The sequence below is a fragment of the Aedes albopictus genome, chromosome 3 (assembly GCF_035046485.1).
Source record: "Aedes albopictus strain Foshan chromosome 3, AalbF5, whole genome shotgun sequence".
Taxonomy (NCBI): Eukaryota; Metazoa; Arthropoda; class Insecta; order Diptera; family Culicidae; genus Aedes; species Aedes albopictus.
In genome coordinates this window covers 448,753,223-448,781,112 of record NC_085138.1, presented here as the reverse complement: position 1 = coordinate 448,781,112, position 27,890 = coordinate 448,753,223, and the positions used below count along the sequence as shown (strand labels likewise).

General features: G+C 40.8%; 1 protein-coding gene across 1 annotated transcript; it reads right to left on the bottom strand.

Moving 5' to 3' along the window:
• Positions 1-296: 296 nt before the first annotated feature.
• Positions 297-27,571, bottom strand: LOC109407536 (uncharacterized). The gene is made up of 2 exons (XM_019680600.3): positions 26,415-27,571; positions 297-2,098 (listed from the first exon to the last, which is right to left on the bottom strand). The coding sequence occupies exons 1-2, from the start codon at positions 26,658-26,660 to the stop codon at positions 605-607; spliced, it is 1,740 nt and encodes a 579-aa protein (XP_019536145.2). The 5' UTR covers positions 26,661-27,571; the 3' UTR covers positions 297-604.
• Positions 27,572-27,890: the final 319 nt, after the last annotated feature.

Genomic DNA, 27,890 nt, shown 5'->3' with positions numbered 1-27,890 from the left:
TCCAATTTTCGACCAAAACAACACCGGACGTGATGTAATAACATGTGAAAACATGAAACGAGCTCACCAATTTAATCTTTGCAAATTCTTCATAACGTGCGAAAGTATTCGAATTTCTCAAACAGCCACCATATATTCCGAATGAACTCTGTACATTGCAAATCCAACTAGTGATTTGAAACGTTCTGGATTATCTAGGCATAAAGAAGTATGTGTTTTTTCTTACTTCTTTGTTAATATAAAGTAAAGAGTGGAATTTTGTCATCGTATTCAACTTATTATTAAGTGTTGTCAAATATTCTGTAAATTTCCTTTATTTCATACAATTAACAATAACATTATAAACTAAAGTGACTGAAAGTATGCTGTTTCGAAACCTAAACCTAACAATTATATATGGAACTTTGCATGTATTTTCGTGATTTGCAATCACTTTCCCACGGAAGCATTCGAACACAACCCACCCATTTGCGTGCTAGAATTCAAACCATCCGCTCTATAATCACGTTGCTACGCATTTTCTCAGTCTTAAACGTATACCTACTACACTGACTGTGCTTATCGGAACTATTCGGCACACGCACTCTCTGTGTGCATGTTCAATCTACTTCTTTACAACCTTCAATTGGCCACCTCCGCCGACGATATCGATCTTAATATCACGTAGATTGGTGCTGTCGAGGAATAGATCCTGCTTCACGACACCGACGGTGGTGGTTTTCATGACCACATCCGGATAGTTGTTGGGCGCGTTGGATAGCTCTTTGGCGAAGCTCACGTGCGAGATGAGAACGGGCTCCACTCCGGGTGTGTCCGGCACGGGTGGATCCCTTTTCGTGTGCTGCCGTGGCAACGTGTTATACTTTTGTTCTGTTTCCGCTCGTTCGGATTGTTCGAGGTTTGACAGAATTCGGAAGACTGGCTTGGGTTCGGTTGGGTGGACACTCTCGGGTTTGTGCTGACTGTTGCGCTTTAGGGTGAAACTGGCCTTCGGGTGGGATATCATGAGCTTTTTCTGGGGAGCATTCGGGTCTGGTGAGAGTAGAGTTTTGCTAATTTTTGTATCAAGAATTGTGGTTCTAGTGAAAATTCGCGGGGAGGCTTGGCCACTGCTTGCCGGACTGACACTCTTGGGGGTGGGAGGCGTGTAGCTGTACGGAGGGGATTCCACAAGTGAAATCGGGCTTTTGCCTACTGGTTTGGGGTTCTCCACTATGTCGGTATGAGAAACGTGACCGCCTTTCTGAGTCAGCGATTTTATCTGCGACGGTCGTATCGCTGCGTTTCCGCTCACCACGTCCGGAGATAAGATAGTATTCTTCAGTCGGTCATCCTGACTAACGTTGATGTCAATCGTTAGGGCTTTTTGAGGGCTGACTTTCCTCAGCGTTCCATTCAGTGGCACTCTTGTTGAGCCTTCAAATGGCTTGATATCTACTTTCACTGGGTTGTGTTGTTTTAATGATTCATTACTAGAACTAACTGGCTTGGAGCTATCTAGCACATTGCTTTGCTGAAGTCTCGCCGGCTTCGGTGGAGCTGGATTTGTTACTGAATTTTGACTCGTTGTCTGGTTGATTGCCGATTTGTTTCCATTCACAACGACCGGTGGTTTACCTGCATTACCATTCAGTTGTGTTTTCACAAAAGTTGGCGGTACTCCATTGAGCTTGCTTGGGCTGACGGTTGGCACAACCTTCTTCGCCAAGACTGGAGACGTTTTGATATGAGCTGTAGCAGCAACCGATACCCCGTTTGAAGCACTGCTGACTTTAACAACTTTACTAGGCACTCTCTGAACTCCGTTGCTCTTAACAATAACTGCATCCGGTGTATCCTTATTCGCCACGATCGGTGGCGAACTCTTCCCACTGGTGTTCACCTTCAGCTGAACCTCGGTTCGATTAATCTCCATAGATTTTTCGATTTCGTCTTTCTTGGTGCAGTCGCCTCGTTCGACGTCCTGCTTTTTTACCTTTCGTTTGAGAGTGTTTCGTAATTCCTCCTGGAGGGCGTCCTTCACGCCGGCCATCGATGAGTCGTCATCGTTGCCGTTGAGCTGTGCGGGCGGTGGCGAAGATGGACCGCTGTTGGCACCCTGTAATTGAGATAAGAAACGGCGATGGATTAGCTACGTTGCGCATTTTGAAGCGTTGGAAAACATCGGGCAACCGCGATAGCCTTCGATGTTATCGGTATTGATAGGAGTGATGAAGTGCGTTGGGAAGAATGATTGCAGTTTTCTAATTACTTTTGTTTACTGAATTGAATCAACACAGGAATACAAATTCAAATGCATCTATAAGATACCATTGTAATAAAAGAAAATCTGGTAAAACATTGGATATATTATCGATACGGGCTTGTTGATCTAGTGGCCATTACTTTTGATTCATATGCGGAAGGTCCTGGGGTTCAATCCCTAGCCCGGCCCGTTTACTCCTACTTTGTATCAATCTATCTAACGTCTCCCTTTTTACTGCACATACAACTAATGTTCATAGCCATCGCTAGAACAGAAACGGATAAAAATAATCTTTTACCTGCTTTCCAACTTTCACAGCATAGTATTGATCTATTATATAACGTCTACAAGTTATGCGACCAAGCGAACTATGCCACATCATCTACACAGATAATCACAATCAGTAGATAATCTATCACTTTATGCCTGACATCCTGGTATCAAAGCGCTGACCCTATGTCAAAAATAACCATTTCCCAACAACATTCGGACATCTGCATGACTTTGTGCAGGCGAAGAGTGGCCAGCAGTGTGCAAACGATTAAAATCATCACTTCTTTCCCCTTCCCCAGGCGCATCGTCGCCTAAAAATAGAAGATCGCCAACACTCACACACTGAAAAAGCCTATTAGTCCCAAACAGTTATCTCATTGGTTCCTTGTGTGAGTGTAGTTGATCTGGCGATACTGGAGTAGCAACTACGGACGTACAATCGTAGATCCGCCGCCATCCTCTAATAATAATTATAAAAATGGTCTAGGATTAAAGTGAGAACAAGGTTTGAACGAAGCAGCAAATACTATAAACAATAAGGCGAACTGCCAATTCCAAGATTGACTGATGCACCCAAAACGGTTAATGAATCCTTGTATTTCTGTGATCCAAACTTGTAATCCAACTGGGTTACAAGATGAATTCATGAGTTGTTACTTCGAATACCTCCATGAATATCCTTAGGTATTGTTCGGAATATCACCTTTTTCATGTATACCTCCAGAGATTTCATCAAGTATATTTCCATCAATTAGAATACCGAAAGAATCTCTGGAGGATTTCGCGAAGGAATCCCTGATGAAAAATTCCCTAGAAAATTTTCCAAAGTAATGCATAGTGGAGCTCCTAATGTATATCACCCTGAAGAAATTTCCGAAATAATCCCTGACAGAATCAGTCGAGAAGATAGAATTTCCAAAGGAATCTCTTGAACGATTTGAAATGAAATCGATGAAGCATTAAACTCCAGGCAAGATATCTGAAAAAGAAACTGAAGAATTTTGCAACTGAGGGGCCGGAACAAGGATCCGCGAAGTAATTATCAACAAAATCAATTCTTAAAGGAATTACTGGATGGAATTCTTGAAGGAATCCCTAGAGGAATTTGCGAAGAAATTCCTAGTGGAATTACAGAAGCATTCCCTGGAAGAATTTCTGAAGGAATCTCTGGAGAAATCCCTGAAGGATTTTTATGGGTGTTGCCAACAGTAGCTGCAACTAGATGTTTTGCTCGGGTATCTTGGCGCGGCGACGTCGTTCATGGTTACCATGCCAACGTGCGACTCGCGATCAAAGCATGCGAGCAGAAATTAAAATAGAAGAAAATTTTCAACTGAACCAGACGCGTGCTTTCAGCTAGTGCTTATTGTAAAACTAAATTATAGAGTTAAATTGTTAGATTTAATAAAGTAATGTTAGAAATTATTATAGAAAAAGTGTTTAATTGGTAGTTTTACTACTGGAAATCTGGTGGTATCATCTTGACCAGTTCAGGTGAGTGCTGACCGAGGCCCCCGTATAGTGGCCTTTCGGTACTGCCAGCTGAATTTTATAATGGGAATCCGGGAAATCGGGGAAATTCCCGATGGAATCCTAACGGAATTCCTGGAGGAATTCCCAGATAAATTTTAAGGAGACTTTATCTCTGGAGAGACGAATCTCTGGAAAAATTCTTGAAGGTATCTTCAAGGGAAGTATTGTCACATAATTCTCCAGGCCATGGATCGCCAATCCGGAGACGGCGGGTTCGATTCGCGTTCCGGTCAGGAACATTTTCTCGACTACCTGGGCATAGTGTATCATTGTACTTGCCTCACAATTCACAAATTCATGCAATGGCAGGCAAAGAAAGCCCTCTAATTAATAACTGTGAAAGTGCTCTAAGAACATTAATTTGAAGCGAGGCAGGCCAAGTCCCAGTGGGGACGTAGAGCCATAAAAAAGAAGAAGAATTTCCAAACCAATCCCAAGAATAATACCAGAAGGAACCTCTTAAAGGATTCACGAAGAAATATCCTAAAGAAATTCCAGAAGGAATCTCTGGCCGACTACCGTCAAGGCGCCATTCACCGTGGGGGCTCCATTCACCGTGTGCCTTCGAATATTTTTTCATTATTTTCGTATTACGATTGAATGATATGACAATTTCCCTTCAATTTCACCAATACAACACTAATGTATTGTTACCATGTCAAAACGCTCATTAGAAACATTTAAAAGTATCATTTTGACACTAAAGTGTGTTTACATGAAACGGTTTTCTGCTCGTTCACTGCATTCGGAGTGAAAAAACGTAAACTGCGCTAAGGTGATTTAAGCGATAAACTAAATGTAGAAACGTTTTTATTCCACCAAGAAGCAATTTAATTCATATATCAGGTATGTATTTTGCATTACCGAAGTAAAGAAAGTACGATTACTCGTACTTTTTAATTGAAACAAAAAGGCACGGTGAATGGGTACCCTAAAAATCAATGGTCTCCATTCACCGTGTCCCAATATTGTCCCATATATCTAGAAAAAAATCGAAAATTTGAATATTCGTTTTTTAAATAAAATCTTGCAAGTTATTACTTGAAATGAATGTAAACGAAAAAAATTCCCTTGGCTGGGTTGTTTTGATCATTTTTAAACAAAGTAGAATAAAATTTCTTATACACGGTGAATGGGTCCCTACTACCACGGTGAATGGTGACCTACCACGGAATTAGGCGACCCTACTACCCTTAACTAATTGTACTATATGTATCACCAAATTTTGTGAAAAATTTTCTACTTCTGTGGATGTTGCTTTAATTTTAACCTATAATGAAGCAATTAAAAGCGGCACCAACAATGTTTATAAGACTGGTGTCAAATGACAGCCCTTATTTGCCCCGAATCCTCTTAGATTCACGGTGAATGGTGCCTTGACGGTATCTGAAGAAATCCCTAATGAAATTCCCGGAGGAATATTTGGACAAATTCCCAGGGCAAATCCTTAAGGAATAAACACAAGAATTCATGTAAGAATTTCCGAACTAATCTCGCGAGGAACTCCCATAAGAATCACTGGAGGAACTTTCAGAGGAATTCTTGAAGGAATTCTCAGAGGAACCCCTATCTAGCCTGAATTTCGTGACCGTGATATATCTCAACAAGTTCCAAGTAAGTTCCTGTTGAAACGAAGCGCAGAGTAGGCGTTGCCGCGTGCAGACTTTTTTCGAGCTGCTCGTCACATTTCTTTCGCGTCCGCGTGTTTTTTCTTCACCATTATGCTGACAGGTTTGATTGGTGCTACGCCATCCGGATCCGCGTGTGGAAGAGTGTTTGTGTTGTGTGAATTGTAACAGTGATTCGTGGTTTTTGGGTGGAAATTATGAAGTATTATTTTCAAAATCAATTGCACGTTGCTGAAGACTTTGTCTGACAAATCGTGATACGAATGGTAGCGTTATGCCATCTGGTGACGTTGTTGTATTGTCTTGTGTGTGATTGCATGCCGCTGCTAGCAGCTTGGAAAAAGCATACGGTGCTGGAATTCCTATCGGGAGTTTCTAAAACTTTCGTCTATTCCGCGTTTTGCCAATTATAATTTTTAATGTTTGGAGTGTTAAGTTTAGGATTTTTCATGTTTTTTTACGTTTTCGGCTATTACGCCACACAATCAGTTATTGATTAGCGAGTTATTTAAGAATCAAACGTGATGGTGGAGAGACGAGAAATAAGCCTGACTGCGGCGTAAAGACGTTCCCATGATGATGGCACCGCTACCTTGGATGGTTTTCGGTGAGATTGATCTGATCATTGTTCACATAACAAATTGAACTTAACAAGTGCTAGTTTCGAAGATTATCTTTAGCTAGTCAATGCCAAATATTTGACCACTTTTGACAGTTAAATTTTGACCAAGTTGTACCTGGCAAACACAAATATTTGTCACTCTCGAAAAAAGAATAGGGATAAACAGAGCCAAACAACCTGCCAAAATTTTTCTGTCAAAAGTGGTCAAATATTTGGCGTCTGGGCAAAGAGTGTAATAGCACCTTTTGAATCAGGAAGTGTTTTTGCCGTATAATTATCCATTTGATAACGGTAATGAACACATACGGGGCTTGTTGCAAGTGAAAGAGACTTCTCAATGGACGAGTTTCTTCAGCCATCCTGAAATGGGTCTCTGAATCTGTAATAGAGCTATCAACTTTTTTTCATCTCTTTCTAACAATTTGCCTCGCGAATTTGAAGAGCAATGGTGGACGAGTCAATCACCTTAATTCTCGGATTAAAGCTTTTTGCAGTAGCATTAACATGGTATTGCAGAAATCTTCCTTTTATAATATGACTGCCAAACAGTGGGGGTTAGTTGGATCACACAGACACCTCAAAAGTTCCTGTTGTTCACAAGAAGGTTTGCTTTGCGTTTGTTTCTGCTTAGTTGCAATCTTCACCATTTTCCATCGCTGACTAAATTCGTACTAGCGCCACGTGGTGTTGACGTTCGGGACAATGCGATCCATCACCTGCAAGCGGTTGCTGTTCTGAACAGCAAGCTATCTTGACGCGAGGTTTCGAAAGAACTCGCCTCAGAAGTATGATAACTCAAATCAACCTGACAGCAAAACGGAACTGAAGGAAGTTAAAATTGTGCAACTCTTGTATTCTCCTGGTTCCTAGCGGAAGCTACATGAAATTCCAATCGTTGTCAGCAACGCTTCATTGATTTATCCCTTCCTTTACTTTTTTTTGTCCAGTACAAGAAACATTTCCAGATCAATTAAAAAAATCGCGTTTGTTATCGCTCCTTAATTTTGATATCCCCAATCGTTCCCTTGATTCTTAATATGAACTCATTTAGTGTTCCATAGTGCTCGCACTAGGTTATGCCAAACTGGACCCTTCACCGCCTTGATCGTTGATCTCTAGATCGACAACCAATGAATTCCTCATCAGTTTTCGTTTGATTTTTTATTATACGGTCGGCTCTCCATGTCTCGATGTTCTACATCTCGATATCTCTCTCAATCTCGATGGTTCGATCAGTCCCTTCAATCTGCAAACATTTTTCCTCTCTACATATCAATATCTCCTTATCTCGATACATATCTCCCTATCTCGATGCGATCTCATTCCGTTTTGTTCTAGGTTTTCTTTCTTTATGTCTATACCCATTTTCACAGGTTACTAGACCTTGTTTCTTAGTTGCAAAACATTCGGACAAGGCGAAGTGCCATCTGTTGTTGTTGGTTTTTCTTAGTTACACAGATTTTTTCAATCTAGTGTATATTACAAATTGGTTCTTTAATTTGGCCTCTCATATCTCGGTGGTCTCTTCAATATCGAGACATGGGGAGTCGACTGTAGTAGGACAGTTAGAGAATTTTGAAAAAAAAAACGCAGTAGGCATTGCCGCGTGTAGACGTGTTCTGAGCTGCTTGTCACATTTCTTTCGCGTTCGCTAGTTTTTTTTGTCTTTATCGCGATTCCGGCAACGGTCCAGCTGGTGCTACGCCATCCGGATTGTTTTTCCGCGAGTGGAAGTGTTTGCTCTGAGTTAATTTTGATGGAAAGTGGAATATTGATTTTGAGAAAAAATGAGAAGAATAGTGTCTAACCATAGTTCCGCGTTGCTGGAACGTCTGGTAGTGCTACGCCACCCGGAGGTGTGTCATGTGAGTGATTGCCTGCCGCTGCTCGCAGATCGGGTGTCGCTGAATTTTGTATCGAGTGTCGAAATTTATTGTAAATCTGTGATTTGTCATCCGGTAATTTGTCGACTGTAAAGTGGTGTGACTTTGGTGCCACGTCATTGGCTATTCACGGGCAAGAACATTTCATCCCAATCCAGCCAATACGATGTTTTCGTAGCCAGGATAGCATCGGCACAAGCCTAGGGCTCAAGCTTGTTCCGCCACCGCTGTCGCGCAACCTCGTTGGTCTCCAACACGTTTGTTATGATAGTTACTTCGTCGGGATGAATCGAGAAGATAGTTTTTCTCTCTCCGTCACAATATACGACCAGATTTTTAATAATTTGGTTGCAACAATCTGGCTGGAAACGGTATCGCAGAAAACCAGTCCTGTTCCCAGATATGATTTCACCTACAAATTTGATCAAGCCGCTATGGTGCATTTTCTCAAGAAATTGTCGACAAAGCTTAGTCTGTGACCGATATAAATATGTAGGTACCAACACAAACGCTTTGCAAACAGTCATTAAGATACATGAGACAAAGGTGTAAAGTTGAATTCCCATGAAAGCGGAACCGAACGATATCGTTCTGCTGTGCCAACATATTTGTACTTCTGTTTACTGATAAATACGACAAATGGCAGCATGGTACTCTGTTATATAAATGGGTAAGAATTTTAGGCTTAGGGATTTTTTTCGTGGAAACCATTTACCAGGAAAGATATTTCCGCATTCCTTTAAATGTAATTCACTAATAGATTAGTTAGTTTCGAATTAAGGTAAACCAACTTTCCCGAAAAAGTGCAAAGAATGTAAAAATAATGCATTTTAGACAAGCACGTTCAAGAACGTTGTACGTGACATTGTGTTGCTACACATACATGCCCTAGTAAAATCATTCAAACATGTGAGACCCGAGCATCTTGTTCAATTTATTACTGCACTAGAAATTGCATAGCTCATCAGAACTATCTAAAAGTCCACAGCTACCTTGCTGAGAATGTAATCGATCAAGCGCACAGACTTGTTGAGGAATACATATCATACATTGTCTTGTTGAGCTAAGAACTTGGCCACAGAACGTATGCAACTCTCTGCTACTTTAGTACGTGACTTTGAAATACGGATTGACCATCAGCTGACGGTTAATCTGTCGAAAGGTACTGCAAAATCCATTTCGTGATAAACGTAGGCTGTCTACCTTGTCGGTATCAATAAATTCCACTCCAAAAAGTGAAAATCGGTAAATACAGGTAGCAAGCAACCGTCCGTCTAGCATCTGATTGAACTGTTTCAGTTTTTCACCTTGATGCCCCGTTATCGCGATCGAGTGTGTTTTAACTAGAGACCGAGAGAGAGAGAATCACGTTTGTTCAGTCATGGTTCCATTGAACCGCGAAGCCCTGGGCAAGTACGTAGCCATCATAGACGATGACGTCATGGAGCATTATTTATAGCTCGGAGCTGGGGCACAAAGTCGATACAAAAAATGCTCGACACCGCAAAGTTGATACAATTCCGCGATAAACAAGATAACGGACTTTTGTTTTATCCACTAGGGCGAGATATTGTTTGGAGATGTGTTCCGACAAGTAAGCTGGTGTTGACGTACAAGCTTTTAATTGAAGAATCAAAGAAGTTTTTTTTGCCAGACTGGGATGTTTTGAAAAGAATGACTTTGTGTTGTTGTGCATCAACATGCAAAGCAAAACAAGAGTCAGCACATTATTGCACAGATACAGTGATAGACATTCGTTTAACCGAGGCCAAAAAATTTTCAAAAAAGTGTCAGGAAACTCATACGAAAGATTTTGTGATGAAACTTTTTCATCGTAGTAATAGCATATCTAGGACTGTTTTATAAAAATGGGATACATCACACTTACATATACACTGACACAAAAACGAGGGTAAAAACCCTTCAAATGCCATTTTTTGCCTAGACATTCGTTTAGCCGAATTGTACAATTTTCGGAATTTAATAATAAAAAACTAGCAAATTTCGAAAAATATCCAACAAAATCATTGTGTATGGTGACCTGCAATATAGATCGACTTGTGAATTATGAATTAGATCGTTTTTGGAAGTGTTACCATATTAATTTTACATACATCTCATATAAATATGCCATAATATTGTTAATGTTTCCAAATTGAGATTTGATGTAGTTAGAAGTTTGCAGATTGTGAACAGGATCGCAGTAAGCCGTGCGAGCGGGTGGCTGCTTTAAAATTTTCTGTCACGCGTTTTTCGTCTCCGCGTTGTTTTTAATCAGCCGGCCGAATCGTTAAAAGTGGCGCTATGCCTTCCGGATAGTTTTCCATTGAGAAGCGCTTGCAAAGTGATTGGAGTGTGATTTGCAGTGACTTTGCTGCCAGTCAGTAGCCGGAGGCCACCTTTTTCATGTCGGTTTGATAGCGCTACCGTCGATTTGTTGGTGCGTCGTCATTACCCGTGTGCAGCCGGGAAGTTTTAGTGTGCAAGAACGTTTGAAGAATAAGTTTGAGTTAAGGATTCCTCAGGTGAAATGGTGGAATGTGCAAGTTCCCTTTGAAAAAATATCGCAGAAATCTTTTAGCGCCTCAGAAGATATGCTGTGAAGAAGTTGTGTTTCTCTGCGTTTGGCTGGCGCTTGTATATCGTGGATCTCGAGCTGAAACAGTTTCTTTTGATGAAAATCAGTTTCCACCTGCGGTGATGGTGCACAATTTGTTTTCCTATTGGTGTCGTTCATAATGTGAATTAGATGAAATGTTCGCGTGTTTTGAATAGAGAAAATTTTGTGTTCAGATAAGTTAAGTTTGAAAGTGTACGCACCCGGCATATGGTCTGGCGATGACAAATTGTGTGAGTTGTTTGAATGTTTCTATAGTGCGGATTCCTGAATCAACGAATTTTAGGATCGACGTCGTACTACAAAGCTACTTACTAAATGGGTGAGACCTACCCAATTTACATTATATATCATCCAATATGACACATTTACATATATTTCAACCATATTGACCATATACAATCTGGAGCGTTTGGTACGGTATGTCCACGCATCCTTCCTCACGAATTACTTCGATGAAAGAACAATCATTCAAAACTCGAGGTACTTCAAAGAATCATCTTTGCGGCAAATACAAGCGGGCTGGCCCAAGGGGTAGTCACTCTACACACTTCATGTGTGCCAACGTTGTGCACTGGTGTGCCCTAATGTGCCGAGGTGCCGAGGACCAGATTTTCACGCTTCTCATAATGGCGGATGCACTGAACTGAAAACATAATAAAATAATCTCAGCAAACATTGTATCGAAGAAAAAAATGTCCACTGTCATGAAAATCGTGAAAATCCCTTCCGCAAGTTTTTATGTTTTTTTTTGTTAGATTTTCCAATAAAAATGATTTTTTTTTTCGTATTTTAGGTTCAGGAGCGGTGCACACATCTATAACATGATGCCCCTAGATTCCTCTGTTGGCGTTAATTAAGAAGAATCATAGCAATAATGCATAAAGGGAGATATTATTGTTGTCAATCTAACCCCTATATATGAAAACAACTCGTGAAAATTGTTTCGAAGATTTATTTGCACTAACAAGTTTGTTTTTTGCACAAAATAGACTACATTTCCCTCCTGACTATGAATAAAATATGTTAAGAAACTGCCGAAACCGCAACGAAACCGCTACTTTCCCTTACATGGTCTGGTGTTCACTCCTGGAGATAAAATATACATATTGTAAAACTAGATATCGTGGTTAATACAAACTTATTCGCGGAATTACATTCACCCACGACAGCCCGGTTAAATGCCTTTGTCCTAGGGCGAACTAATTGGGAGGAAAGAACTCGAATATTTTCCGTAGTTTTGATTTCTTTCTCATGGGGGAGTTTGTTGGCCAAATGTTCTGGTACTGGGCCATATAATTCAGTTTGGTTGGGAATGTTTTTAAGCCAATTTTGATCCTTATTACCCAAGCCAGACATGACAAAGAGTACAAAACTGGCGAAAATACTTCTGAACAGATTATTCTCGCAAAGGTTTCTAGGACAGATGTGTAGGTGGAGTAGTACCGTAGTACTACTTTTACTATGACCTCAAAGGGTAGTAGAACTGAGTAACGAGTAAAGACCTTTAAAGATAGAACAGATAGTAGTCCTTCGAAGTGAACCTTAGACCTGATGATGATATGATAGTGTATTTTGGGGTTTTGACTTGATTGTCATTGGGAATAATTGTTCACCAAACTCAAAATATCCTGACCATCATTTCTGAGATCAAGACGATTTATTTTATTGCTACAACTTGTGCTACGACGTAGTCTCCATATGATGATCGATTGACAAATATATATCACCAAACCCATAAAGGCAACAGTCCGTAATGTTGAATTACGTTTTTGTACCTAAAATATGAAGAAAATAATGTAAAATGGTCAATGGGAAATGTAAAAATAAAGACAAACTCTTGCCGAAGCGATCTTTACGTTTTGACAGCTGAACATTTTTTCCTGTTGTCAAAGTTTGCTGAGATGATTTTCTCATAATTTTAGTTCAATGTGGGATTATGTGCCAGCCGGTGCCACTGGTGTGCCCGATGTGCCCAAGGCACACTGTGTAGAGTGACTACCCCTTGGCCTGGCCGCTTTGACGCTTGCGTCATATCTTTGATATGCTGCAAGCCTCAATATTGACAAGAAAAGTAATCGGGCATGATCTAACCCGATTACTTTCCAGGATGCTTTCTCGTTTTTTTTTTGTTTGTATTTATGTGTATTTTAACTTATGCTAATTCTACACTTAAGATGCTTTCTCGTACTGGCTGCGTTTGTATTAGATTAGATTAGATTAGATTAGACAAATTGAGATTTGATGTAGTTATTTTTATTGGAAGTGTTTCAAAAGAATCTGATGAAAGTTTCATGACGAGTGCAGGTTGAAAATTTACGAAAAATATTGTTTTTAACAGAAAAAAAAATAACACAAACCATAAAAAAAAAAATCACGTATTTAAGTATTGTTTTGATGAAATATGATGGTTTCACTTGCATAAATCACAGCGTTTACTACTTTTTTGTCTTCTTATAGCTTCCAATATCTTCTAGACTGTGTTCTGGCTGAAATAACATACATTGGATAGCTCACATTTCGAGAAATGGCACCGAAAGTATTCAAATTTCTAGCATGCACTACTTGTTTCATAATTCAAACGTTCTTTTCAAATAAATTATGTTAAAAATGAATGTGATTCAATACTAAGACTCATTAATAATATATTTCTTCAGATTGAATGAAATAAGCCAATTGTTTGACCATATCTTGCATTTTTGTATGAACATCTGCTTTTAAATAAACAGGGTACAAAAATTCTGACACTTCTTGCAGTTCTTTCACTTTTCAGACTTCTAACTCATCTAGTAATGCTAGTTTCAAACAGGTATACTCCACAGGTATTAGGGCACGTCTTCATTTCAACGCAGAACTATTTATTTTAGCTTTTATCAATCCAATTTTAAGGTTTAACCAACTAAAAAGCAATATACTTTATTTTTTCATGACATTTTATGCAATAATTTGAAAATTTCTAACAATAATTCTGTGCCATATTTTCAAAACTGCTAGTCTAGCTTACGTTTGAGTGTTTGCAGAAATCATTTTTCTTAAATAAATTTGTTTATCATCGCTTCTCCTTATCGGGAATTTTTTTTATAATATTTCTCTGAATTTCACAAATAAATAAACTTTCAAGGTCAATTATCTTGCTAACACGTCATAAACTAAATGCCTTGAGGTATATCCTCGAAATATACTCACGAAATTGCAAAACATCTATTGAAAACCAATTTTTCATTTACCTCGGCTAAACGAATGTCTAGGCAAAAAATGACATTTGAAGGGTTTTTACCCTCGTTTTTGTTTCAGTGTATATGTAAGTGTAATGTATCACATTTTTATAAACCAGTACTAGATATACTATCACTACGATAAAAAAGTTTTATAATAAAATCTTTTGTATGAGTTTCCTGACACTTTTTTGAAATTTTTTTGGTCTCGGCTAAACGAATGTCTATCACTGTATAATAGAAATCATGTACGGATTTCCTACAGTCTGTAACTAAGATTGTCGGGATCTGTCAGGATAGGGAATCTTAGGGTCTGTTCTAATTGGAGAATTAAAATTAATTTTCACTTGACTTGACAGTTCGATAATTATTTCCTTAGGAGAACTGTCAAGTTCAAGTGTCGAACTGTCAAATCTAGATAAAAATTAATTTTAATTTGCCAATTGGAACAGACCCTTAGAGTATTTTCTGTAGCTTTGTTTTAATAAAAAGATTTTTAAAAGAAACTTCTATAGCTTTTTTCGTAAGAAATCTTTTAAATTGTCAGCGAAACAATTTTTGTAGAAAATACCGGAAAGAGTTTATAAATTTCTGAAGAAAAAAGAAAAGTGTCTGCTAAAGGACGTTAGTTGTTAGTGAAATTCCCAGGAAAATATCTTGTACTAATTCATGACAAAAGAATTCGTATCTGATTTTAAATATTGTAAAATATATTGTGATTTCTTGGATTGCCAATCCAAGAAACTAATTCTATTCACTGTACAATAAAACAGGCATCGCCTAACAATGCTACCTAATTGATAAGCAGTGAGCATTAGTTGATTCAGCCGTTGCTGTTGTTACTATTATTGCTTGTCGGATCATCTTCTCGCGCTGTAGTTAAATCCGGTGTCTACATCTACATCGACAGACTGCCAGTAAATAGTAACCAACCCGACTTATTAGCGAAACCGCAGCCAGGTGAATGCAAACAAAAACAAGAGAACAGCAGTAGGTAGATACCCGAGCAGAGCCTGACAGCAAATTTGAAACTGGTTTTGATGTTGTGATATTGCAAGTTTTGATAACTTAGGTTGTTGTAGTTTTAATATAAAAAAATGAGAGTAGAATCAAGAGTAGAATAATGTTTTGTTACAATAAGTGTTGAAGCTGCTAAAAGTTGCAAAAGTACCTCAAAACTAAAAGTTAAAAATAAAAATCACAACAACACGAAAAAAAAACTGATTTTGCATTCAATCGAGATTACTTGATTTCAAGATTTGATACCAATTTGCTACTTAAAACAAATGATGTTTTCGATATGCTTTCATTTTGATGTTGAACATTGCTCGGGTAGGTACTACAGGTAATCGCCGGGTCTGGTTTTTATATTTTCATTATCATAAGCCCAATGTCATCATTAGATGAGATGAACGAAACTACTTCGCGCGAAGCTGCTTGCTTGTGGGAATTTTTTCGACCCGTGCTTGCGATTTTTTTTATCCGCCCTCTCTAAGCAAGCAGTAGGTACGGATGTGAGCACTTTTCGCGACCGGCAGCAGCAGGTGCCAACGATCGTCAAGTTCCCGCCGACCGTCGTCGGAATGACGATGATCGCCAATAAAAACCCCTCGCAGCGCAGAGAGTTGAGTTGTAAGATACGCCAGCTGAATGAATTTGCAAACGAATTGGAGCAGCTTTTGGGACGAATTTTGATCAGTCTCACACGGGGTGCTATTTGCCAACACTACTGGTCGGTCACTAGTTTTGGGTGAAATAGCGGTTTTGTCGCATTAAATCCCGGTGGGTGAGTTCACATCGGTTTGCAATCCACCCTCACGTAATCACAATCAACGGAGGAATTCAATCAAATAACGCTTGATGGATTACGACGCCGATAACGATTTTTTTCGATAACATATCACATGGATACGTGAAAACAACTACAGCCAAGTGTTTCTGTCTTGAAATGTAATTTTAGATACCATTTACGTATCATTCTACTTAAAAGCGTTTCATTCATGTGTTATTACCAGTGCTGAAAATGTCATTTTGACAACATTCGTAGAGGATGGTGTAGCAACGTTTGCGTTGTTGACAAACACACAGGCTCGAGGCATGACACGCGAGTTTGCTATTTCATTTTTACTGACAGTAGCGAACGCCGGGTTCATATGGTTTCCTAGATAGAAATTCCCCTTACGAGAGTAAGGTTCTTGGCCACTTGGGCTGTACCATTTTGCATAAGTCTGCATAGATTGATCGTTGCTGTTCTTTTATGCTGAAGCTTGATCTGAGCTATCCTAACCTAGGCAAAATTAAACTCTTCGTAATCACAACACAACAAAGAACAGCAGCAATGAAACCAGATCGGTATCGATTGAAAAACGCCAACGGCGAGGATACACAGAAAATTTAAACTAATCAATAACATCTTCATAATTCATTTGAGACCTAAAAAGGGCAGCAGATTGTCTCGGAGTAACATAAGGTCCGTGTTCACTATTGTTTCGGTTAGCGCAGTAAGGGCAAAATACTGTGGACGGCACCTCTAGTCATTCATTCCAAGGTGCGGTAAGCATATTGCCACTTATATAGAGGACTCTTACCACCGGAACAGGCGGTCCATAGTGTTTGTTTAAAACTAACATAATTTTAGAATGAAATTTCCTAATACATTTATAAACACACTATTCACATAAAAACACATTGAATTTACCACCCAAATAAGTCCACACTAGCACACTGTGTAAAAAACCTTCATGTAAATAGTAGTATAAGAGACAAAACAATAAACAGTTGAATTTCGCATCCCGCCGCGTTTACACGTATTCCGGTCTTGTTCGGTTCTGTGGTGTCCGAAAAGTTACCATTTGCGACGGGATTATTCTCATCCGTTCGCACAGTGCCCCGGGGGAGTGAATCTATCTAAGATTAAGTGGAATTGCGAAAGAAGTGCAAACAACCCGCTGGCAAAGGTGTCCCACGGACAACTGAAGAAAAGAAGAGTTGTTAAGTGCTAAACAGTGTTATTCTTATTCTAAGTCAATTGAGACATTCGCATACCGATACTACACAGCTATCTAGACTATTCCAGAAAAGAAGTTAATATTGGTGATCAACTTAATTCGGGCTCAAACAGCCGATGAAGAGGAAACTCTTGGTAAAATACCTCTACAGGTACTTCCATTGACATCCCTAGAGAAAATTTCTAAAAGAATACTCTTGGAAGAATCCGTAGAGGTTTTTTTTCCCGATGGATCCTCAAAGGGACTCCTGGAGAAAATCCCTGCAGAAACTATCATTAAAATCTTAAGGCGAAACTGGAAGCATTTTCTCATTTTTTCGGTTTTTGATTTTTTATTAATTTTTTTATTAAATAACGAAGCAATATTTTTAAAATCGGTTTTCGTGCACATGTAGAGTATGGATCAAGAATTCTTCTGATTTTTTTTGAGTTGGAAAATGTTTTCCATTTTTGCAGAAACCATTCTTTGTAAAATTTTGTTCAAAAATGGTTTCCGCAAAAACGAAAAACTTTTTCCACTACAAAAAAAAAATCAGAAGATACGTTGATCCATACTCTACATGTGCACGAAAACCGATTTTGAAAATATTGCTTCGTTATTTATTGAAAAATCAAAAACCAAAAAGTGAGGAAATGCTTCCAGTTTCGCCTTAAGAGGAAACTTCATTTCTGAAAAATGCTCCAGAAGCAACTTCTAGAGGAACTCCCACAAGGCACTTTCATTGAAACCCTCAGAAGGATTTCCAGTACAAATCTCCAGATGTATCTCTTAGAGGAATGCCGAAGGGCTCTCCTGGATAATTCACCTGTAGGATCAAATTTACTAGAAGAAACTTTTGAAAGATTACTCAGATAAAATTCTTGGAGGAATTCCCTAAGGAATCTTCTCAATCTCAAGAAATCCCTAAGAATAACACCTGGAGAAATTCCTTGAAGGAATTTCTATTAAAATCTCCAAAATATATTGCTGACACAATCCTCAAGAGATCTCCAGAGGAAACTTCCAGAGGTAATTCTTGGGGGAATCCCCAGAAGAAACTCTGGAAAAAAAAACTCCAGAGATAAATCCAGCAGAAATCGCCAGAGGGAGCTCTTGAAGGAATCAACAGCGGGAACTTTAGCTGGAATTTGCAAAGGCAGCTTCTGGAGGAATCCTCATAGGGAACTCCTTAAAACACAAATACTTATAGGAACTTTATTGATATGCGTTGAATAAATTCCAGAAAGAATACCCCTGGAGGAATCCTTAGAGGTATTTCCTGGTGGAATTCCCAAAGTTAACTCCTGGAGAAATTCCCTACAGAAACTTCTGGTCGAACTTACAAAGAGAACACCTGTAAGCATTCCCAGAGAGAACTTCTGGTGAAATTACCTAAAGGCACTTTCATTGAAATCCTCGAAAGGAACTCCTGGAAGAATCTTCAGAGAGAACTCTTGAAGGAATTCTCTGGAGGAACTCCAGGAGGAATCCGCTGGAGGAACTCCAGGAGGAATCCCCAAAGATAAATCATCATAGAAGAGTCCCCAGAGAGAACTTCTGCTGATAATTCTGCAGGAATCCCTAGAGGTTATTCCTGGAAGATTCCACAGAGAACCCGCAGAATCCGCAGGAACTTTTGTAGGAATCCCTAAGTGGAACTCCACAAGGTATCCCCAGAGACAAATTCGGGAGGAAAGCTCAGACAGAACTCCTGGAACTTTTGAGGAATTCCATTTAAATCTCTTGAGGAAACGCTTGGAAGTATCCACAGATGCTGCACAAATTCCATTGAAATCCTTACATGGAACTCCTGAAGAAATACCCAGAGACATGTGCTGGAGCAATCTTAAGAGTGAATTTATAGTGGAGTGCTTAGGTGGAACCTCTTCAAAAAAAACTCCATAGGACTTTCTATACCTCACAGAATACTCCTGAAGCAATCCTTAGAGGTATTTCCTGAAGAAATCCCCAAAGGGACCTCCTGGAGAAATTCCCTGCAGAATTTTCCGAGTGGACCTCCCGGATAAATTCCCTGCAAAAACTCCCTAGAAATCTTCAGAGAGAACTTTGGGAGGGTTCTCCTGGAGGAATCCCCATAGAAACTTCAAGAAGAAGCCCCAGAATTAACTCCTGGAAGAACTCATAAATGCATAAATGCCCAGAAGTAACCCCTGGAGAAATTCCTTGAAGGAACTCGAGCTCGCCTCGAGCTTGCTATATATTAGAATAACGTTAGCAGTATGTTTCAACCTTTCCTTATGGATGCCTTTAAGTAAGCTCTTGTATTCAACATATTTACGCTGATATTTGGTAGTATTGCTACAATGATTCATCTGAAGTAGCTCAAACATTAATTTGAGATGCTTCAGTTTGATGGATTACTTAGTGATATATCCGGGTATACTTCCGGAATAAAAGAGTTCAGTATACTTTTCTTCATTAGTTGTAGTTTATTAGGAAGTCAAACTTAATAATCAATCTACTGTCAGCCCCATCACTTATATAGTCAAGTGAGGGTTGCTGTGATCAAACTCAAATATTTTTGGATACCGTGGGGTGCCCTAATTTCGCGCGGGCCCAAACTTCGTTCACTTCTAACATCTGAGAGCATAATCATCTAATTAACAGCGGAATCAACCAAAATTTGCTATAGCCTCAAAACTGCATTTGATCTCAATACAATTCACAAAAAAATAAATGAAAAAATTGATATATGTCAAAGATTGAAAAATAAATTGCAAATGTATGCAAATAGCAGATGCCATATTCAGAGATACGAGAAAATCAACACTCACGGAAGTGAACAAGTATTTCGATCTCTAGTAAAAGTAAATATTCCAATTTATGTTTGATTATTTCAATTCAATATGTTTTATTATAATACGCAATAAAATTACTTAAAAATGTTGTTTTCTTATTTTGTTTCAACATTTATGTTGTTGGCGAAATTAGGAACCCACAATTTCTATGGGTCCCTAATTTCGTGCACTCTTTTTTATAATTTTGTTTTAAAGGTTCATGTGTTCTTGCAGCCATCGCATGATTCGGTTATTAATAATAGTTCTAATAACTATTTCAATTGGTCTGAAATTAGCCTGCTCAGAAACTACGTAGAAAATGAAAAAAAAAACAAATTTATAAATGCGGGAATATTAAGTATGCTAAGGATGATTTTTTTGTCCAAACATTAGGATTAGTAGCTTACATCCGCTAGTTTCATTCCAGCAATGTTTTGCCGTAAGCCTTATCGCCAGAACACAAATTTGGAAGACGACACTTTACTAGAACTAACCTCCCGAGGAATGTGCCTATTAATGGCACATAAATTATGTGACATAATAGAAAGGTAAAAAGCTACAATAAGGTACAAAAATGAATTGATTCACATTACTGATCATCAGCAAAGTTAGTGAAAATTAGATTCAAATAGCAAACAACATATTGTTTGATTAGGATGTCAATTAAAGAGCAAAACAAACGTCAAAAATAATAACCGTTGAAACTACAGAAGAATTTTTGGAAATCTTTATGTTAACATCCGGGACGAACGTGGGAAACAGCAAATATTCACTCATATTTCGTCACAGACATCGATTTTATCAACACGTTATGGTTTTATGGGTATTCTACGAGTATGCTACGTTTTGAAAATTAACACATTTCTAGATGAACATTTGAAAAGGGCCTATCTGCTTATTGTAAACAAACATGTTTCTGTCTCTGTAGGGCCCATCTGCATCCACCCACGCACATCAACACCCTTAACAGATAGCTTGAAGAACACTCTTTCTGATAAAAGTGTTGATGTGCGTGGGTGGATGCAGATGGGCCCTACAGAGACAAAAACATGTTTGTTTACGCAAAGCAGATAGGCCCTTTTCAAATGTTCGTCTAGATTTAGGCGAATTCTATGTCTTTTAGAGTGAACGAAATTTGGACCCATTTTGAACGAAATTTGGCACTTTCAAACAAATCGAAACTAATGCTGTAACTATCATGTATAATGTGAAGTTGCCTAATTTATATTTTTCTTGGGAGCTACAGTACCAGCACTAAATATTATTGAAGAAAATAATCTGATATACTTTACAGTAAAATTTCAGTAGTTTAGCAAACTTTGAGAATTCTTAAGTGCACGAAATATGGGCACCTCACGGTACAAATGATTGCTGGAATCCAACATTTCCCCCTAAGGCTTCATCATCCAGTAGGGCTTGAACCGGGCCGGAAGTTGGATTATGCGCCGGCCTCTCTCTAGGATCGGTGTCGCTGGTTGAACTGGTTCTACCGGTGGTTCTTCATCTTCTTCTTCGTTACCGGCAGCTCCATATTCCGATAGATCATCCGTCAGATAGGGATCTTCTGGATTCTCTTAAAGTGCTTCATCAAACCGCTGTGGTTCTTGATCTTCAAGTTGGATGGCGTTCGGTGGAGTCTTGGTTGGAATGGCCAATCCGAACCCGTCGAAAAATACAGAAAGTGGTGTCGGTTGATCTGCTGGAGCGGTACGGCGTTCTGGAACACGAGTCTCGAGCTGGTTGGCGTGCGACCGAATGAGTCGTTGACGATCTTCAAGGAACACGTTGTAATTGATCTTTCCAATCCTCTCGATCACGGTTGCTGGTTCCCACTGCCAGGAATTTGCACGATGTACCTGGGCATACACGGAATCACCGTTCAGGAAACTTCTCTGGAGTGCGCCGTGCTTCTTGTTGAAAGCGGCGTTCTGTTTCGTCCTGCCTCTGAACTCGGTGTTGGATTGTTCGGTTGGACGGAGCATAGAAGACACTGTTCAAAGGGGTCGGTTGAACATCATCTCGGCCGGAGATCTGCCGTCCAGGTCACCGGTTGGTGTAGTGCGGTAGACTTGAAGGAAAGTGTAGAGTGCTTCCTCAAGTGTTTCTCCCTTCGAGCGAATTTTCCGCAGGCATCGCTTCAACGTGTCCACGAATCTTTCCGCTAATCCGTTTGATTGGGGATTGTAGGGAGCGATCCGGATATGGTGGATGCCTTGACTGGTACAGAACGCTTGAAATTCGTGGCTCAAAAATTGAGTACCGTTGTCGGATACGATTACCTCTGGAACGCCGAACGTTGCGAATGATTGGTTCAGCAGTTTGATGGTGGTTTTCGTTGACGTGGATTTGGTTGCGTGCACTTCGGGCCATTTTGTGTAGGGATCGACTACCACCAGGAAGTAGACTCCAACTACTGGACCTGCGTAGTCCACGTGAATCCGGGACCAAGGTTTGGCCGGAATGGGCCACGATTCCAATGCAATGTCGTCTTCGTTGGAGCCTTGCCTGCTGTTGAGCACGGTACGCAGCGCTTGACGTAGTCCTCAATCTCGTTGTCGATGCCGGGCCAGTACACTAAGCTTCTTGCAATTGCCTTCATACGTACAATTCCGGGATGACCTCGATGGAACTGATGCAGGATCTTCTGTCGAAGCGTCTCGGGAACGACAATCCTGTCGCCGAACATCACGCACCCGTCGACTACGCTGAGCGATTCTCGTCTGTGGAAGTAGGGTTGAACTGCAGTGGTGAGATGCAATGCTGGGAATGCAACCGGAACCTTTTCAGTTGCGTCGGAAAGAATGCTTGACAGGTCCTCCTCCAGGGTGAGTGCCGCAATGACATAGTGGTTGGCCTCCAGTACCTCGTTGAGCCCCGTCGAGTAATCCGCACAGATGCGAACTCGGCCGTTCGGTTTGCGCACCGCCACGATAGGTACAGCCCACTCGGAGAAGTCGACAGGCTCAATGATGCTCAACGATTGCAGTCGCATTAGCTCGGCATCGACCAAGGGAATGGTGTTGAAGGGAACCGGCTGCCTGGGACAGAAAACAGGTCTGGAATTTGATTTGAGATAGAGCTTTACCTTCATTTTCTTGCAGTGCCCCAGGGAGTCGTTGAATACGTCCGCGTGCTTCGCTCGAAATTCACGAACGTGCTGCTCGACCGGCTTCGCTTTCACTTGGTTGCAGATTGAGTCGATGGGTACGGACCACAACTCGAACAGTTCGATCCAGTCGATGCCAAGGAGGTTGAGGTTGGCTGATGTCGTGACGAAGCATCTTCCTTGTCCACTCTTGCCGTTGATGCTTACTTCGCACTGGAACTCACCCATCAGAGGAAGCGGCTTGCCCGATGCGTTCATGGCTTCGATGGACGGTTTCTTGATTGTAGGCTTACCCAGTTAGTTCCAGGTTTGCTTCGAAATCACCGTGATGTCGCTTGCTGTGTCCAACTGCAGCTTGGTTGCCACGCCGTTGATAAACGTCGGCACGTACTTCCGCTTGCTGGAGTGTTGTACGATGTGGTTCACGATGTACACGCCCCGGGATTTCGCTTTACTTGGTTGACTTGATTTTTTCGACGATGGTTTCTTCTCCTCCCCGGGTGGGTTTGGTTTCGTCCTGGAGAAGCAGCCACAGTAGCCTTCCTTGTGGCCACTACGGTTGCATTGTTTGCACTGGTGGCTCGAGAAAGGGCAACCCCGAACGAAGTGCATCTGGCGGCAATGCCAGCAAGGTGTGCGAGGCGTCTTACCTTCCGGTTTCGAGGTCTGCTGCTGTCGAAAAGTCTCCTTGTTCTCCTGCACCGCGTGAACCGATGGCTTCGAGCTTGACTGACGCTCGATCATGGTGGTGTCCGCCTTGAGATTAACGAGCCGCTGATAGTCGTCGATCAGATGTTGGAGAGTAACGGGAGCTTCGGGGGTTTCAGCCTCTATCCGGGAGAGCAGCCTGGCTCGGGTGTCCGCGTAGCAGTGGGATTTGAGGCCACAGACGAACACCAAGCATTTGAACTGGTCAATCTTCACGTTCTTGAAGTCGAATTCTTCGCAGGCACGGTTGACTTTTCCTCCGTAGCTGATTATGTCTTCTGCTTCAGATTTCACTAGCTGCAGGCACTGGTACCGATTGTTGAAGATGGACGTCTGCGAGCCGAAAATTTTCAAGGTTTCTACGGTGTCGTTGAAGTTGACGTCTCTGGGAAGCTTCGGCAGGATGTAGTTGGTGTACCGCGTGTGAGACGGTGTGTCCAACTTCCGCAGCAGCAAACGTACCTTGGCAGCATCCTCCAGGTTCCTGGCATCGGTTCCGGGTCATTTGGCCGAATGCCGTTTAGCCGAACGCCATTTGGCCGAAAGGGTTATTTGGCCGAATCCCGTTTGGCCGAAAAATGAATGATGAACTTAGGTGACCATGCCCCCGTTCCCAGCCTCAGTATAACTTGAAAGAACAGCCTATGAGTCAAAGAAGGAAAAATCTTTGATAAAATATAGGCAGTTTTAACGTCAACTAAGCACTGAATATCAAAAGTAGAAAGAATAGCCTATTATTAAAAGAAGGAAATATTTCTGATGATCATATTGGGAATAAGAATGTCGAAGACTTCTTCTGAATTCGTTTGATCACGATTCGGCCAAATGACCCATTCGGCCAGATGGCATTCGGCCAAATGGCGTTCGGCCAAACGGCATTCGGCTAAACGGCGTTCGGCCAAATGGCCGGACACCCTGGCATCCGAATCGAAAAGGTCTGCGTACCGGCTGTACCGCTTCTCAAAGGTGATGCCATTCTCCGGGTCGAACGAAAATTCGCTGATGTTGGTTGCCAAGGCTTCGAGTGTTTGCTTTGGGTTGCTAGGGGCTGGTGTTGGTTGCACTAGCTTCTGCAGGAGCGCCGCCATCTGGAGTATCGCCTCTTGAAGTTCCGCCATCGCTTCGGTTCTTGAATCCTCGTCGCCAGCTGATATATCCGGGTATACTTCCGGAATAAAAGAGTTCAGTATACTTTTCTTCACTAGTTGTAGTTTATTAGGAAGTCAAACTTAGAAAAATCAATCCATTGTCATTGTCAGCCCCATCACTTATATAGTCAAACGAGGGTTGCTGTGATCAAATTCAAATATTTTTGGATACAAATGATTGCTGGGATCCAACACTTAGGTAGTACAGTTACTTAACAAAGAATTGCACCTAACCCAACTCTACATGAGTAGAATTTGCCATGAGTTGGCTGATTGGCATGTGTCGGATGAGGAATCTCCATTTGACTTTCTTTTCACGTTTGAGTGTTCTTTCGCAAACCTTGCGTATGCAGGCGTCCCTGCTCAACAAACTAGGGAACCTGTACTAATTGATTGCGACCACATTTTATGGATAACTCGCTTCCATTGCTACTTCAGGTGAGTTTCATTGTGGTTTTGTTACTACAACGCCCTCCATTGTGGTATACCATAACTATTGCTTTAAAATAAGCTTGTCCTGCTGTGGTCTGTGTGGACCACAAGAGGTATTCCTGAATGGAACTCTGATCTGTTCAAGTTCAAATATCTTCGGAAAAACCAGATTTTTGTATAGCTACAAATCTCTAGCTTCTGCCTCACGGATTGTAGCTATAGAATCGATTTAATGGGCACTAAATAGCTCTGCTTACTTCAAATCTCCAGGAACAAATGGGGGTTTGTCCTATGTTTCTCCAGTGGCAGTGGCTTCATTCCCCCAACAGGGGAGGAAAAAAATGATTCTCCAAAGGGATTTGAGAATTTAAACATGTTTTGAACTCTTGTAGTTTTGTTGCGTTGTAGATAGAAGGAATGAGTTCCAGATTTATCTGGTACCTCGTGCTTTCTGAAACACATTGTCGATTATCACATCTGTGATGTTCGTCTGGCTAACAAGCCTATTCATGTGAACTCACATGCCTCCCAATTTGGGATGTCCACAGTGACTCTTTTTGCACAAAGTTGTATACGTTTTCAAGAAAACACTTGCTCAAACGTAGTTTTTCCTTGGGTGATTTTTAGAATATTAAGGATGCTTTCGATGACGTGCCTTTCAATGTCATATTGAAAGTCGAATGACGTCACAAGCTACCTCCAATGAGCTACAGGCTTACGCTTATGCGTTTTACAGTGTCCCTTTCAGGGCACTGATTAAACCCGTGTGGGCTATGAGGTCTCGTTGCGCTTATGCGTTCATTCTCTCTTCTTGGGCACCTTTTCCTATTTCATCACCTTTCCCTTTCATAATCCCATTCCATCCATAGTCCCATTCTTCCTCAGGTAAATGATGAATTAGGCTTATATGTATGGCGATGGCACAAATGTCCTAAATGGAGGATATCGTGCCTCTGGCGCCGGCCTTCTGATTCCTGTATATTTGTGTCTTAAGAGTTATGAAGTTCAAGCAGATTAGTCACAGAATAAGATACATTGAATAAAAATTTGCATTGACTCCTTATTTTTTGATTGTCCTCACGCATTTCATAATCTTAATCTTAATTATTTCAAATGTCTGCAGAATGATGATATGTCTTCCTTCATATATTTCCCTACCCTTGAAACTATCATGATTTGGGCCCTCAGCGATTACGCCTAAATCGTAATCGATACTTACGCCTGATTTCTTGATAAACGCCGGGGTGCTTTTATCCTTAGTTTTGGTTGGCTTCAGTGTAACTCCATTCCGGATATCGGCCATCAGAAGGTTCGGATCTGCTGGACCACCTGCCTTAGGGCCGTTGTTGACGCGCGGTAACGTCGCCCCCTTTGGCGATGCCGCTGAACTGATGATGGGTGGTGGTGGTGGTGGGGGTGCTGCTGCCGGGGCACCATCACATTCCCCAGAACTTAAAACCGTCATCACGTAGGTACTGTAATTCCGTTGGCGTACCAACAACACGATTCAAACCAATTTCACACTCGACTTCACGACCTCAAATGCGATCACCAACTGATTACGAAGCTTTTGTTCAGGTTTTCTGTTCACCGGTTCAAGAAGGTGCTGTGTTTTATCTAATCTTAACACTTTATCTTGGAAATTCCTTCGACTGTTGTTTATCAGCTTATTGCGATTATCACAAGCGTTTTCGCCACGCTAACACAAGACACACAACGATTAATTAAATACTTAGGTATGCATTCGGTTCTACTGGAAGAAGCACGATTCAAAATTCAAAATGCAAACCAATCGAAAAGGAACGTGTCCATTCTGGGTCACGCCGCGACTAGGACTGCGCGCGAAACCCAACGCAACATCTAGTGATCCGCGCAAATCAACTGACCAATTCCGATCCGACGCGACGCACAGTGGGAAAAACCGACCCAAAAAGGCACCTAATTATTGCGGCTGGTTGCGATCTTTGAAGCCCATCTTTTCCGAATGGAAAAATGCCAAGGAATCGATTGGTGATAGTTTCATTCACCGGAATTGAGTGTAAGTGTCCATTTTGCCCCATTTTCCCCTAAAAAACACTGTTTTTCTGAATTAAATAATGGTTTCAACTGATTGCGGCTAATCAACCAATTTTTTATTGATGTAGAATTGACAGGTGCATTCTATGGAGCATACCTCGATCTGTATCTTTGACTGGAAGTGTCCATTTTGCCTCATTTTCCCCTAAAAATACTGTTTTTCTGGATTAAAAAATAGTTTCAACTGATTGCGGCTAACCAACAATTTTTTCTTGATGTAGAATTTACAGGTGCATTCTATGGGACACACCTTGATTTGTGTCATTGAATGAAAGTGCCCATTTTGCCTCATTTTCCCCTAAAATACTATTTTTCTGGATGAAAAAAATGGTTTCAACTGATTGCGGCCAACCAACCAATTTTTACCTGATGTAGAATTAATCGGCACATACTTTGCGGTGCACCTTGACATATGTCATTGACTGGAAGTGTCCATTTTGCCTCATTTTCCCCTAAAATACTGTTTTTTTTCTGAAATAAAAATTAGTATCAACTGATTGCTGCATACCTACCATATTTTTCTTGATGTAGAATTGGCAGGAACATTTCATGAGGCACACCTCGATCCGTGTCATTGACTGGAAGTGCTCATTTTGCACCATTTTCCCCTAAAAAACTG

Bases quoted from the DNA above. Each gene is read 5' to 3' on its own strand.
- LOC109407536 (XM_019680600.3), bottom strand. From the start codon at position 26,660: ATGACGGTTTTAAGTTCTGGGGAATGTGATGGTGCCCCGGCAGCAGCA. The intron at 2,099-26,414 runs GTAAGTATCGAT...TCTCAATTACAG, and splicing joins CGTTTATCAAGAAATCAGGC to GGTGCCAACAGCGGTCCATC.